Consider the following 16,193-nt stretch of genomic DNA (forward strand, 5'->3'; position numbering starts at 1 on the left):
TCACCCTCATAGCTCCAGAAGATTGGATGGGGGAATGATGAGCCAGTTTTTACTTGTACTCATAAGCTGATAGTTATCCCTGATGCAGGAAAGCAGAATTATGAGGCAAAGCTATTATTAAACTCAAATGTAAAGATGCCAGTCAAGATATCAGGAAAAGGAATATAGAAAACATTACTGAGTTTATTCAAAGAAGCCAGATGATAATGAAACATAAGCATTTCTCCAGTAACATGAGGTGGGGATCAAGTTGTACTTGGTCCAAAAAAGAAAAAGCATTAGGCAACAATGCATGCTGCCTAATGGGAATTGATATTTTAAAAAGGAGTAGTCACAGTTCCTGGAGAACAAAGTGAAGTTGAACTGTATGCAGTCAGTAATATTGATGAGTTTTGAACATGGTTTTTCTAGAGTACATGGAATGTTTTAAGAAATGTCTAATGTGAAGTAGAAATTAAAACTCTTGGACTTCCATTAAGAAGTTGTAATTAAATTTAGAATAATCCCATAACTTAAAATAAATAAAAAAATAACCCCCACCACCTTGGATTAAAATATTTTCCAGTCACTCCCTCTCCCTACCTCGTTGTCCTCAGTCTGTCTGGCCATGGGCAAGGGACCATATTTCCTACCTAACTGGCAGATGGTCTCAGTCCTTCACCAGGTGGGATAAAAAGCAAGCAAACAAAAGTAATCGCCAGCTCTACTGAGAGCAAGACAACTTATTGCCAGCAGGGAGAGCTGGAAGCCACTGAGAATCTCACTGCAAGGAACTGCTGGGAGGTGCGGCTCTCAGGCACTCACTTCGTGGTCGGAAGCTGGAGAAAAATATAACTAAACTTCTTCGTCTTCCAGTGTAAAGAAAGAGTAGAAAGTAGAAAGCAGGCAGAGAAACTGGTTGTTTCCCTCTGGAAAGAGAAAATATCTAGAGAGAATATGGATGGGCCAAAGGCAGGATGGCTGTGCCCACAAAACTAGTGAAGCAAATATCACCTGTATTGCTGCTGTATGCAGTGACCTTCAAAGATCTAACAGGAGAAGGAAGAATTTACACACAGAGGTGAGTTTACAACACTGATGCTGATCAACAGGTGGCTATTAGGCGCATGACTCATTTGGGCTGGGCAGAGATGGTAACACAGCAAGGAAGGTCTCATGCTTTTGACTGGTAAGAATTCATGTGAGGGTATTTTAGAGTGCAGTGGAGGAATGTTGAAGCTGCATCAGGGAAGGGTCAGGTTGGGTATTACAAAGAAGGTTCTTCACCATAGGAACAGGCTCCCCAGGGCAGTGGTTATGGCCCCAATGTGCTGGAGTTCAAAACACATTTAGACAGTGCTCTCAGACATAGGGTTTGAAAGTTGTACAGTCTTGTGTGGGGCCAGGAGTTGGACTCAGTGATCTTTCTGGATCCCTTCCCACGTGTGAGGTTCTTTGATTCTGTATAGTGCTGTGAAGTAAGGCATAATCATTTCTAGTTGTCTTACTATTATTTTCTATAAGATAGTGTGCTATTTTCTGTTTTGGATTCACTACCTTAAGTCTTTTGCAAGCTTATTCAGCAGTGTGTCACACAACCATTCATTAACAAATTCAGTGTTAATAAAATAACTGTGATTACTTCAGTCTTTGCTAGCAGGCAGGCAGGCAGCTGTAGATAGCTACAGATATGTATGCTGAACTCAAAACTGGACTGGAACTGTTTGGCATTAACTGAAGCACGGTATCCTAAGGGTGGCCTTAGTTTCAGAGCAACACTGAGCGTAGGGAGGTTTTCTGGGCAAAGCCCAAGACATGCTTGCCCATCCTGGCTCATGGGATGCCCAGTTCCAGAATTTTCCTGTGGCTATGCTGACCATGGCAAGTGACAGCACAGAGAAGGAATGGAAGTTTCTGGTATGACAAGAGGCAAGGGGGAGCATTTCCACAAGTAACCAGAGCAAGTATCGGTACAGCACTGGAACTTGCTGGGCTCCACTCTGTGAAAAATTCTCAGGGAAGTGAAAGTGGTATCTGTCTTAGTCTCCTCTGCTTCGTGGTGATCCTGATGCCCGTTTATCTTCCTGAAGAGTGGTGACTGTATCATCTCTGGACTATGGATTTTTTCCCTGCTTGCAGTGGATCCAGAATAATAATCTTGTGTCACCTTAGCACAACTAATCCTTGCTCAGTGAGAGAGTACACTGTACATGGATGCCTACAAAAAGAGGAGTGCCCTCCTGGGGCATGCACACCCAGGATGTGAATTTTAAACACATAAATTCAGAGCAACTGAAACTGTAAGACGATGTCTTTATTTATTTATTTTTTTTAATTGAGTAGTTTGGCACTTTCCATGGGCATGGAAGAATCTTCTTTTATTCTTTTTTTTTTCTTTCTTTCTTGTTTTAATTATAGCCTCTGAGATCTGCCTATGGATTACAGCAGTCATGACTGATGTCTTTTGCCAATATTTATACCTTTTTAAATTAATAAGTGCAAAGCTTATAAACAAAAATCACAAATTTCCTTAAAGGTTTTTCCCCAGCTTAGTTTTCCTTGGGCCTCTGTCTCTGCCATGCTTCCCATCCTCAAATTAGGTCCATCCTGTTGCAGTATCCTTCTGAAGTAAAATTTTAGCTAGTCCTGTAGTATTAATTATCATTTCATTATCACCAGTACAGCAACTGCCACTTAGTTCCAGGCTGGCATTTCCAGGCCATTCTCTTAGCTTAATCCTAGGGACACAACCAAACTTCTCACTGGTATATCTCACAAGCAGGTCACCAAGATCTGGTCTTGTGACATACCTTCATTTAATAATGCCCAGGTAGCCAGGAAGGCCAATCAGATCCTGTTATGCATCAAGCATGGCATTGCCAGCTGGTCCAGGGAAGTGGTTATCCCACTCTACACTGCACTGGTGTGGCCTCACCTTGAGTACTGTGTGCGGTTTGAGTACCACAGTAGGAAAAGGACTATTAGAGATTGTCCGAAGGAGGGCTGCAGAGATGGTGAAAAGTCTGAAGGGGAGGAGCTGAGGAGCAGCTGAGGTCTCTGGGATTGCTGAACTCAGAGCAGAGGAGCTGAGCTGAGCAAAGGTGTCGGCTGCAGCTCTCCCAGGGAGCGGAGGGGCAGCGCTGAGCTCTGCTCTGTGTGACAGCGGCAGGGCCCGAGGGAGCGGCACGGAGCTGTGTCAGGGGAGGGGCGGGTTGGGCACCAGGAAAAGGTTCTTCACTAATAGGGCGGTGGGCGTGGAACAGTCTGCCCAGGGCAGCGGGCACGGCACGGAGCTGCTGGAGTTGAAGAAGCATTTGGACAGGGTTGTCACACGTGATCTGATTTTTGGATGGTCCTATGTGGAGCCAGGAGTTGGACTTGGTGATCCTTATGGGTCCCTTCCAACTGGGGATAATGTATAATTCTAAGAATAGAATTGGTAGATTATTTTGAGCCATGAATTTGTGTAATTGTTCTTTGAATTACGTTAGCTTTTGAATCCCATGGCATTTTGCAATCAGTTCCACAGCTTAATTGTGAACTACATTAAAAAGTGTCTTTTTTGTTTGCTACTTGAGGAATTTATTTTATGCCTTCTAGGTCTTAAATTACGAAAGCCAGTGCATAACCATTCCTGTTTGTCTTTCCTATGCACTCATTTTATATCTCTGCCATAAACCTATTTTCTACAGGCTAAAAGTTTAAGCACTCATTTGTGGTAAAGAAACGACCCCTGTCCAGTTTCTTCCTTCAAAGTGTCCTCACTCTGCTATACCAAAGCTATTGGTAAGGACTGCACACTGTATTCAAAGAGGTGCACCATGGATTTATGGTCACATACTGCTATTTTCTACAGTACTTTCTTCTCTTGTCCTTTATTAATAATGCTTATTTGGTTAAATAATCTATCAGCTTAACTTATTTGCCCTTGGAGAGAGGAATATGATGTCTGATCCAGAGCTTGCTAAATTTCACCCAAATATTTACAAAGAGTTGTGATAATACATGCCAGAGAAGAGGTACCGTCACACAAAGCCCAGGGCTACACCAAAGCCAAGGCATTCAAGGAGAATTCAAAGGAAGAGTTTGCTCCTTACTAGCTGGCTACAATCAGTATTATTTCAGGAACTTTGCTTGAATATTATGCAAATACACACTTAACAAAGGGATGATATTAGTGTATGCTGCTGCCTAGCCAAAATTACTGCCATGGTGCTTTCCAAACTGTTGCAATTGCAATGTAAGGAATGTCAGAGCCTTATAGAGGTATTATATGTTTTGTACAATGTTTATGAAGGTTGGAAGAATGTTGTCACCAAGAGCAACTACAAATGTTTCTTTGAAAATGGAATCACTGAGCAACGGGTCTCTGGATGACCCACTGCAATGTATCCAGTCTCACTCTTCAGCTCCAGTTTTTCATAATGTCTCTGGCCCTGTGCTGTGTATTAGATGTGTTTAGTCTTTGAGTTTGTGGAACTAATAATGCAGTCTATTTATTTGTGAAATTAGGTTCTCCTGGACTGGAAAACTCTTTACATTCTCCTTCTTGCAATTCTTTCCAGACTAAACTAAACCCTAGCTGCTGAATTTTCCAGAATGTGTTTGTTGCAAAGTAGATCCCTGAAACTCGGGGCCATGTAATGTTGTGAATGCTAAAAATTCATGTGGGTTACAGGAAGCCTGAATGCATTCATTGGCAAGAACTCCTCTGAAGGTTTAAGAATTCCCAAACTGGAAATAGTTTGTGGCTAGAGGTGACGGTAGGGAAGAGGAGAGCTCTGTGCTACAGGCAAGCTGCTGGGGTAAGCTTAGCGTCTGTGGTCTTGTCCTGGTTTCAGCTGGGATGGAGCTGATTTTTCCTTGTTAGTGTCTGGTATGACTATGAAGACCATAACAGGTCTTGCCACTGGCAGGTTTTGCTTTTGTTTCTGTGTGAGCTGTTGGTTGCTTCAAAGCAGCAGCACTCCATCTGTGAATGCTAGCACAGCTGCTGGCCGCCACTTGCCACCTCTAAGATTAGAGGATCTTCTCTACATCAACATCCAGTGCCAGTAAACACAGGGGAAAGGGGGCATGCAGGAGAAAACTGGAAGGGCAGCACCACAGCACAGTTTCCATCTTGCAGTTGTATTCGCACTGCTTCTGTTACCACTGCTGAACCTCCACCCATACCACCACTAAGTACTCAGAACAGATGGACCATGATTGTCTGCCATGTCAAGCAGCAAGAGCCAAGATGTGCACATGATACAAAGCAACTCATCCTTTGTCTGCAACAGTGGAAAGGAATGGCAGAAATTGGTAACAAGTGGAAAAAATATGAAAAAAAAAAGCGACTACAAAAATGAAAACATTGAGAAAAAGAGGAATGTGTGCAAAACAAACCACATTACAGACAGGAAATTAAAGGTGTATGGGTTTTACTTGTGGTAAATAGCTGGAGGGAAGGGAGTAGCATCAGCTCAGAAGGGTAGCGACACTCACAAAGGGGCTATATCACCTGCACTGCTGTTACTGTTGGCTTCTGGCTCACCTTCAGATGGTCTTCGAGAGTTCTGCATTTCGAATTCAGAAGCTGTTAGACTTGGTGAAGTATAATTCGATGTCAGCTAATCTTGGGCAGGGGTCTTTGTTCTGAAGATATTTTCGAAGTTTCAAAAATAGTTTATCTTGCTGCAGACACTGGGATTTTCAGAGTGGTTACGTCAGTGCTAAGAGCTCCAAAGCACTAAAGGAACCCTGTACAATACTACCCAGAGTTTGAGATAAATTGTTTGAAAAGCACTAATGAGGACAGTGGAGCTGGAAGTCAAACACAAATGTGCCAATCAAACAGTAGCTTTTGTACTACGATCTGTATATATCCAAAAGGTGTTCCAGTAAAAACTCTTTCACCTAGCTTTTCTAGGTTCATTCATCTTTAATATCTACATAGGCACATGCCATACTACACATGCCATTATAATGCCTTTTTACTGGCCATATCTAAATGGTGCATTTCTGGATCAGAACCTGGAGATGTTTTGAAAGTGGAAATAACAAGAGCTCGTAAATGACTTCTAGGAAAGCTAATGTACTAGAAAATAGTCCATGAGGAAAATTGGGAAAGCTTGCACAGGAAACAAACTGGTAAGGCAATAAACAACTTGTTTACACTACTGATCTTTCAATTTCTGCATTTAGTGTCATGTTAATGGATGGAGGACAATTTAGAGATTGGATGAAGGAAATGATCTTGACTGAAAGCATATTTTGCACATGTGGTGGAATTAATTTCACTTTAGTCAGGACTTCTGGAGATTATCTATCTAATCTAGTCATAAAAGTCTTCTAAAATCAGTTGAAATAAATGTCTGAAATGCCCATATCCACCCTGACATCTAGCTTATATCAGACAGTTCAGCAATTTGAAATGTGTCTGATTTATATTGCCATCATGCAAGCCAGTTCTGCCTCTGTAATCTTCTTGTATTTCTGTACTTATTGCCTAACCCACTCCTAAAACTTCCACTTTTCTCTAATTGGCCAACTCTCTGTCTTCACAAATTCCAACCTCTCCTAGAATAAAAGTGTTCTGCTGGGAAGTTCCTGCCTTTGGGGAAAGCTATTCTGTAGCTCTTTGCTTTGGTGAGAAAGACTATACATTTTTTTACTATTATTATTTCATTCAACTAGAAACTGTATCTGGCAATTTACAATGGAACCATGGTTCAACTATTCATTATCAACGTTTCTTATACAGCAATCTTTTTTTCTATTTCTTCTTTCCTGATTTATGTTTCATTTGCTATTATTATTTTTATCACATGTACATAGAATATCTGCATATTATGATATTCATTTTGTAACTGAATTGCTCCATTCTATGACTACTGTGGGACAAAACAAGACATGCACCAAGCAAAGCAAATCTGTGTTTTAATATATTAGTCACTGCTGCTTTTGGAAATACTGGCTCACTTTGGCACGAAGTAAATGAGCAGGTATTTCAGTGATTCAGCTTTCAGCCATGGAAAGACAATTAAGAAGAATTTGGATTAGGAAGAAGCTAGAAAAGAAAAAGAAAATACAAAGAATATGGAAGAAAAAGTAGCTCTACATGTAATATGTTATGTTCAGAATAAATGTAGCATTTCTCTGTCTCCAGCTCATCTTTACAGTCAGGAGATTTAAGACGTCGGTCCTCGTTTCAGGCAAGACCTGAGTTAGCCTCTGGCGTCTTCATTTACACTTCTAAATAATGACCACTTTCTCAAAGGTGATAGGACATTTGCAGATCTCATTGCCTGCAAGGGGATAATGAATGGCTTAGGCCATGAATTGCAAATGCGGAGCGCTGAGCCACTTGCTCCAGACAAAGCATTCGAGACCTTAACTTTAGGCTCCTAGTGTCAAAAACTTAAGGCTCAAAATGCAGATGTAAGAAAAGACTAATGGCCAGTGAAAATGCTGCTTTAATTAGATGGCTGTAATTAAACCCGTGCTCACCCTTATGTGGGTACTCTTAAATGCATGTAAGAATGGCTCATTGAGCTTAAATTGAATAGGAGCCAACATAAAATAAACTGAAATACACATGAACTGGAGCAAGTGTCCATACTAGGGTTTAGCATGGGCTTAATTAAATTAATAAAGATTAAACCACCATTTATTATTGGATGGGCCTTCTATAGATCAGATTGAGTGTGGATGATTTGTTAGCTTTGATGACTTTATTCTGTTTATAATGAAAGTTTGGGACACCTGTATATATTGGAAAATTCTCAGTGCAGTTGTGCATTCATAGTATTGATAATAAGCCAGTGTGAGAATAAAAACACTAAGTAATTCACTGCAGTTCAACAAAAAATCAGTTGTGCACTCATACTGTTCTTTGCTGAATGTATACTGCCACGTATTGTGTCACCACACCAGCCTGGAAGAAAGTAAAGTGGAAGTGCAGGCTGGAATGTATCAGGAAAAGAACTCTTAAGCTGACATGAGTGTTGAGGCTTTGGAACAGGGAGGTGGTGGAGTCACCATCCCTGGAGGTGTTCAAGAAACATTCAGATGTTGTACTGAGGGACATGGGTTAGTGAGGAAACACTGGTGTTAGGTGGATGGTTGGACTGAATGATCTTGGGGGTCTTTTCCAACCTTGGTGATTCTATGATTCTCTGTTCAATAACACATGGCATCAAAGATAAGGCTTAACCAGTAAGGTCTTCAAATAATTCGTAGTAGACTTTAAACACAGTCTGCTTTGAGACAAGGGACTGAAATTCACATTTGATTTAACATCACAGTACTTTCAATAGTACTGAGCCTCAGGAAATGCAGTGTGACTAATATTATAGAATGACATGGTCTATGATGCATGAGAACCATGTTCTTGAGCAATGTATTTCTTATGCTGGGGTTATATTCAGAAAGTATTACCAGACTGATTTGTTATCTAATAATTTTACACCATTGATAACATATGTTTTCAGATTAGAACCACACTGGTTGGTCCTGTATGGGAAAGTGCTGCAGAGCATTCTTTTATTTTATAAATTAGGATTATCATTTCAAAGATGTACTGTAGGACTGTATTTTAGACAGAAAACAATAGAAAAAATAGGAGAATGTTCCTGCATGCATTTTACTATCAGTAAAGAGAAGAAAAAAAAAAGCAAACTAAAGACAAAAACAAAGAAAAAAATAAAAAGAAATAAATCATTTTCCTTTTTGTTGATCCGTGGAGAATTGTTGGGGTCGGCAGAGACCTCTGGAGATCATCTAATCTAGGCACATCCAGCCCACAGCTCGCACTGTGGCTGCCCCCTGCCCTGCACCATCATGGCGGCAGCATACACAGTTTCCAGCAGCTGTATCTACGCTGCTTCCCCCCATTGGATTTCTCACCTTACCAGCTTCATTGGTGAAGGCAGTTGGTGCAGCTACCACTATGCCTCTCACTTCAGCTCTGGCTTTCCAAACAGAGCACTGTGGTTTAAGTGCTGCTACCTTGACTACAGTAATGTTATTTAACACCAGATGAACTACTCCAGCGGTAGAAAAGAGAAGATTTGGTAATAAAATGTACAGAGCCAACATAATAGATTAAGCTGATGGCAAAAGTGAACTGAAGAGAATAAGAGAAAAAACAACAACAAACAATATGGAATAAAAACGAGATTAGCAAGAACATTTTTGCTTTGGATATATAAATCATGAACTTCCTAACATTTTAGACTAAAAGTCCATTATTGATCATCAATACTGCAGTCAGCACCAATACAGCTACTATCAGCACATATTAATAACAGGACAATGAAGATATGTGACACACAGTTCAGAATGGTTAGGTGCAGAATATAGAGATTACTTCCTAGAATGTGGAAACAAGCATTAAACAGCATCTGGTGAAATATCTTCTAGGAGTGCTTTCTGTATCACAAAGCATGCTTCTTGGTGCATTTTTATGTCTATTATTGCTTTAAGGTTTTTTTTTTTTTTTTGGATGCATCAAAGTCTTTTGCTAAAATGTTTGACTTTTATTTTTCTCTTATTGTCAACAAATGCTAATAAATAAAACACTTATTAAAAAAAAATCTTTTCTTCCCCTCTGTAAAAAATCACTCACCATTTTGAAAGTATTTACTGAGGCTATGAACGCAATGAAAAGTGAACATGCAATAATCAGAATCAGTGGAATACACTTTACCTCAGGCTCTGTCCTTTCAGGGGCTTTTGCCTGGGCATGGGTCCTGGCAGCTGATGGACTTTAAACTCTGCATGCTTTTCTCCAAAGATGCTTCATGGATTTTCAGTTCTAGAATATGTTCTTTCAGCTGTTGCATCAGTAAGGCTCTGGGCAATAAACATTCTGTTTCATTGTTGTGGTTGCATGCTTCTCTTCTCCTATAGGTCTGTAGAATAGAATCAGCCATGATGGCCAGCTCTATGGTTCACCTGGTTTGGTGGGCTGTCGGTGTTAAGAGGACAGGGAGAGAGTGCAAGTATGGTGCAAACACTGAGGGTTACCTCCCCTGATGCAGTCTTCCTTCCTTGCCTAGCTGTTGTCTTCCAGGCTTTCCACGACCAAGGGAATAGTCTTGTTTTTTGTGCACAACACAACCTTTGCCTTCTATTCATGTCTTCCACTCGTTCATTGCTTTGAACAATGAGCTCCATAATCTCTGCAAACCCTTCTCAGTGAGTTCATCTTTACATTCAGTATTGCAGTACAAGTTTCCAAGCTGGCACCCACAACTTTGCTGGAAATGGAACTCCACAGAGTAATGACGAGACATCTGAAAAAAAGTACCTCTTTTTGGCTATTTAAAAGTTGTTGCTCTGCAGCTTCATGTGCTTCCCTTTCATTCTTAGATTATGAAAACTAAGACATAATAAATTCCAATCTGCTTTCTTTGTACTATCACAGTTTTATAAACTTTTATCATATTCCCCCTCAACCATCTGTTTTTTCAGACTGAAGAGTCTTAGCTTATTTAGTCTCTCTTCATAGATAAGCTGTTCCAAATTTCTGCTCATCCTAGTTACCCTTCTTTGTATCATTACTATATCCTTTAAGAGATGGCAGGACTAGAAACACACAATATCCAAGGTCTTTGGATGCACAATGGACTTGTACTCAGCACTGTTGTTTTCTATTTGGCTTTCTTTCCCTTTCAGAGAAATTCCTAACATCTCCTTTTGTGACTGCAATTGTGTCAGCAATTTTTTAGAAGTACACATTGTGATTCATATATATGTATATAAGAGTAATTGTTTTTTTAATAACTGATTGAGACAGTATTCTTATAAATCATTTGGTTTTGTCTTTAATTAAAGTGTTTTCAGGACTTTTGCCAGCACTTGTCTAGGAACAGCTCAGAACAAGGAACTTGATGACTAATGGATAACATCTGAAGTTGAGCTGCAAACGTACGTGGACTTGCATTGTCACACAAAGTCTCCCAAAAGTGGGCTAAAGACATGTATGAAACAAAGTGACTGAAGCAGACTGCTAGCTAATACAACCTCTTAACAACAGAGGAAAAGATAGTAAGAAAGTGTGATTATTTTTAAGGGTGTTGGACAGTAAAAGACTGTGCTTGCTGTCCAGGTAGAAGAGCATGAGTACATTAGAGAAAAATCCCCAGACTTAATATCCAGGATTTTCAGGTATGTCACCATGACTCCAAACTGTATGTGATCATGTGTACAGATAACATTTTAGTAGCTAGCAGCACTGTCTGATACCGGGCAGGAATTGTTTATGAAATATCAGTGCAGCAGTTTGTCAATTGATACTTTTTCCCATTCTTAAGAATTCTGTAAAGAAATTCTAGTGAATAAATGGAACAAAGATTACTAGATTTTTTCTTCTCTGTTTTAGTGTAGACATTCAATGTATTTTTAGAATAATGATCGTTAGAAACATAATCATAGATTCTCAGAGAGGAGCTCTGAGGAGAGGGACCTGGGTGTCCTGGTGAATGACAGGTTGGCCATGAGCCGGCACTGTGCCCTGGTGGCCAAGGCCAATGAGATCCTGGGGTGCATAAAGAAGAGCATGGCCAGCAGGTCAGGGGAGGTGATCCTCCCCCTCTGCTCTGCCTTGGTGAGTTCTCACCTGGAGTACTGTGTCCAGTTCTGGGCTCCGCTGTACAAAAAAGACAGAGATCTCCTCGAAAGAGTCCAGAGGAGGGTTACAAAGATGATAAAGAGCATGGAACACCTTTCTAAGGAGCAGGGGGCAAAGCGATGCGGCTGGACTCTTCTCAGCAGTGTATGGTGATAGGACGAGGGGAAATGGCCACAAAGGGAAGCATAGGAAGTTCTGCACAAATGTGTGTGGGAACTCCTTCCCAGTGCAGTGACGGAGCACTGGCACAGCTGCACAGAGAGGTGGTGGAGTCTCCTTCTCTGGAGACGTCCCAGAGCCGCCTGGACGCCTACCTGTGCAACCTGGGCTAGGGAGCTGCTTTGGCAGGGGGTTGGACTCTGTGATCTCTGGAGGTCCCTTCCAACCCCTGCAATTCTGTGATTCTGTGAAACTAACATCTACAGAAAATTAAGTAATTGAGTCCATACATGTTAGTCAAGCCATTTTAATCAATTTCTTCATTTTATTCCTCTGTTAAAGAAAAGCAATATTTGCTTACATAACTCAGGAGTGCTGTGAGCAATAATTAATGCGTATAAGCAGCAGTATGATTAAAGTGAAGAGCAATGTACTTCCAAAGGATTATTAATTTTATTATCATCATTAGTACTGCACTGAGCTATTGTAAATTGCTGAAAGAGCCAATTACTGTGGATTTTCTTGAGATGACTTTGTAAGTTATTAAAAGGAGAATGTTACACTGCAGAAATCTACAATGAAGTTGTAAAACTGAGATTACATTCTGTGCTGTAAAATGGTATCATCCATGCCAGAAGCAAAGATAATTTGTAAATGCTGATTAACACAAAAACATACTCATCAATCTTTTAGCTCATACAGTGACTCCTTCCCTGCTTGCTGAAAATCTCTATTAATGATTTTGAATCATAAGCCAGAAACGTAATTTCAGGAACAAAGTTGTGACCAATGACTTTGGCCAATGGCCAGTAAGCAACTGGATTTCTGAAGTTTAATGAGGGCCCACTGACCAACTGAGCTGCTGAATATGACAGCGTGGAAGCTCCCACCTCTGGGAACACGTGCTCACACCAGCTCCCACTGTCCAGAGGGATATCTGTGCCTATCCCATGGATGTGACCATGCACTCGTGCTGGAGTGTGACAAACTGCAACACAGCTGGTCCTAAGGCTGCCAGCTATGGATCCTTATCCCTCACACTGTAGGATACCTCTCTAAGGTAAAGCAATCTGCAGGCACAACTAGGTTCTGAAATGAGCTGTGAAATAAATCCCCATTGTTTGGGGAAAGGGTGTTTTTTTAAAAATAGATCATTTATAAAGATGTTTTAGAATATGGCTAAATCTCGAGATTTTCTACATGAAGATTTAAAATAGTTTTATCAATACCTACTTTAAATGGCTATTTGGATTAATATTCTTGAGATTCCCATGAGCACAAACCAAATTGTACAGTGAAGAAAAAAATCACTTATTTCCACTGGCAGTAAGTAATAATTCCTTATACATAATTTCTGCCTCTTATTTGAGTAGCTACCCAGACATTCCAATTTACGTTCTTGATAAGTTGAGAATAAAAGGTTTTCCTATTCTAAACTGAGAGATTAATTACAGAACAAAGACTGTCTATGAAGATAAATACTGTTATTCTTCATCCTTTACCAGTGCTGAGAGAAAGTAATTAGGAGTCTAATCAAACCCCATGCAGGGCTCATAGGGAAGGTTAAACCACCTCTGACCTTGCTGCCACTTTACTTTTCTGGGTACTAGAAAGAGTGCTGGTTTAATTGAAACAATCCAGGAGCCTGACAAGACACTCTTCCTGTGATAGCAGTCTCTGAATCATTGGAAAATACCATCTAGAGACAGCAGGGTTTGTAGCAGCTGACAGAGTTGTCCTACAGAGCTGCCAGCACAGCCATGCCATACAGGAAGAAGTGGTGGCGTGGACTCATTCAGTTGGTGATTTTCAGAAATGGATCAACCACGCCAAGATTGTTCATTTTTTTTATGGGCTTCATTATCAATTGGTATGTTTGGGATGTGAAACCAACCCCAATGGCGCTGTATTTCAATGTGTTGATGATGTTGTTGAGTTACACATTAAGTGCCCTTTTGCAGCAACAGGATGTGTGTAATGCTGTGTAGTCATCATGTCTGTTCACCCATTTTAGGTCAGGTGGGGCATCAGTAAATTCAGACTGGATGTGCATTATGATTTCTTTATTGTGAGGGTGGGCAAACATGGAAACGGGCTTCCTACTGAAACAGCTGACACTCAAGAGGCATTTGGCTGGCATCCTCATTAATATACCTTATTTTTTGGGTAATGCTGAAGTTGGACAAGACTTGTCAATCTTTGTAGGTCACTGAAAAATGAACAATCCTACTCTCTTCCATTTTGTTATTTTCTTCTGCCGTTCTTCTCCCTTTGGGGAATTTGTCCTCGGAAGCCTCTAACCAACCCCTGCTTGTAGACATTTTGAGGAAGCAAACACCCTACCCACTGCTCTGTGAAGCACCTTGCCATTAGAGCACATGGCACAGAGGTCGTGTGAGGCCCCGCCGCTACCGCCAAGTCTGTTAGCCCAACTGCAACCTCGAGGCCACACTGAGGGAAGGGGCTGCCAACTAGGCCACCCTACTGGTCACACCGCTGCAAACGGTGGCACGCTGGAGCCTCCACCGGCCCTCTGGAGCCCGCCGGACAGCCGGTAATCGCAGCGCCCTACCCAGCCCAGCGCCCGGCCGCGGGTGGGCGCTGCTCCGAGGGCGGCAGCTCCCCGCCGCCCTTCGCGCCTCCACCCGCGCCTCCAGCGGGGCGCCCGTAGCGCCCCCAGTGGCCGCCTCCAAGTGCGGGAGGCGGAGCTCGGCCAACGCGACGCGTTTTGAACGGGCGAACCAACGGGTGAACCGCCGGGCGCGGAGGGAGGGCGGGCCGGAGCGCAGTCCCCGCCTGGGAGTTTAAAGCGCCATTTTGTGCCGGGCGGCGGATATCGATCGTCGCTCCTGTCGCGCAAGCGGCGGGGCGCCAGGCGCCCGTCCTCCGCTCTTCTCCGCGCGCCTTTCCCCCGTCCCTCCGCTCCCATGACCCGCAGCAGGAAGCAGGCGGCGCTGGAGAGAGGCGCCGGCAACATGAGCACAGAAGCGGGCAGCGCCGCGGAGGGGGCCCGGGCGGCGGCGGCAGCGGCAGCGGCGGCGGCGGTGGTGGTGGAGGGGGCAGCCGCGAACGGAACGGCGCCCGGCGCCTGGGGGCCGGAGGGGGATTCGGAGAAAGTTGTGTACTCGCGTTCGCAGATCTCCTACGCCGGCACCAAGGCGCTGGGCGACGCCCTCAAGCTCTTCATGCCCAAGTCCACCGAGTTCATGAGCTCCGACTCGGAGCTGTGGAACTTCCTCTGCAGCCTCAAGCACGAGTTCTCCCCGGTCATCCTCCGCAGCAAGGACGTCTACGGCTACGCCTCCTGCCGCGCCGTCGTCCCCGACCCGCCGCCGCCCTCGGCCGAGCGGCACCGCCACCGCCCCGGCAAGCGGCGGCTCCCGCCCGCCAACCGCCGGGCCGCGGTCACCGGCGGCTCCGCCAAACGGCCCCGGCGGCGGCGGCGGCGCCGCAGGAGGGTACAGGGTTGGCGGCACCGGGCGGCACCGGCGGCCCGCGGCGAGGAGCGGCCGGACGCGGCGGCGGCGGGGCCGCCGGGCGAGGACGGTGCGGAGGAGGAGGACGGCGAGCGGGACAGCCCGGCCGAGGGAGCCGTCTGGGAGCGGCCGTTCGGCGGCAAGTCGCTGGAGGAGATCTGGAAGGCGGCCACCCCCCGCCTCACCACCTTCCCCACCATCCGGGTGCGGGGCGGTGTCTGGAGCTGGCGCAGCCTGGAGGCGGCGCGGCGCCGGGCGCAGCGGATTCTCGGCGTGGATCTGTCGCCCGTGGTGCGGGTGCGCCGCCTGCCCGTGGCGCCGTCCTGAGGCGGCGGGAGGGGAGGGAAGGCCGGCGCGGACAAAGAGACCAATATCAGTCACCTGTTTACATTGCTTTTGTCTGGATCATGTTCTTCTGCTGCACTTTACGGCTCGCTAGAACCGGGGCCGGGGCGCCGGGCCCCGGGCGGGCGAGGGGCCGGCTGCGGGTACCGCGCGTGGGGACCAAGTTCCGCTTCCACTTCTCCCATCGGGCTACCTCACTGGTCCAGAAGTCCACCCAAGAAGTTGTTTTCCAAAGGAACTTACTTTCATGCTTGTATAATAAAGCACCATCCGATTCTCGCTCTCCCCCCCCCCTTCCCCGCCTTCCCTGATGGATTATGTATGCTTTGTGGTGTTGCACTAGTATGTGCTCAGGGTATTTTGAATCCCAAGCATTCCCAAGTTTCAGTTCACTCTGACCGAGGATGCGCTAAGAATGGAGGTTCAGGACTTGTGGCTGTTCTTGATGGTGCAAAAACTTTTTTTTTTTTTTAATTTCATGGGCTTAGTGATATATACAGATGTATTGCTCAGTATAATTGTTACACTTTTGTATCTAAAGTCATTTTTAAAGTTTTCTAGTTGAACTAAGTATTTGTTTTTATTGAGCACCTAAAGATAGAATCATCTTGATATTT

At 43.9% G+C, this 16,193-nt stretch overlaps 1 protein-coding gene across 1 annotated transcript; it reads left to right on the forward strand.

The window, feature by feature from the left end:
• Positions 1 to 14,593: 14,593 nt before the first annotated feature.
• On the forward strand, positions 14,594 to 15,655 carry CCDC71L (coiled-coil domain containing 71 like). Its single transcript, XM_065743606.1, has one exon. The coding sequence runs from the start codon at positions 14,683 to 14,685 to the stop codon at positions 15,556 to 15,558; it is 876 nt and encodes a 291-aa protein (XP_065599678.1). The 5' UTR covers positions 14,594 to 14,682; the 3' UTR covers positions 15,559 to 15,655.
• Positions 15,656 to 16,193: the final 538 nt, after the last annotated feature.

The sequence above is a fragment of the Cyrtonyx montezumae genome, unplaced genomic scaffold, assembly GCF_038088225.1.
Source record: "Cyrtonyx montezumae isolate F1298 unplaced genomic scaffold, pur_monq_1.0 scaffold_3, whole genome shotgun sequence".
In the NCBI taxonomy this organism is placed as follows: domain Eukaryota; kingdom Metazoa; phylum Chordata; class Aves; order Galliformes; family Odontophoridae; genus Cyrtonyx; species Cyrtonyx montezumae.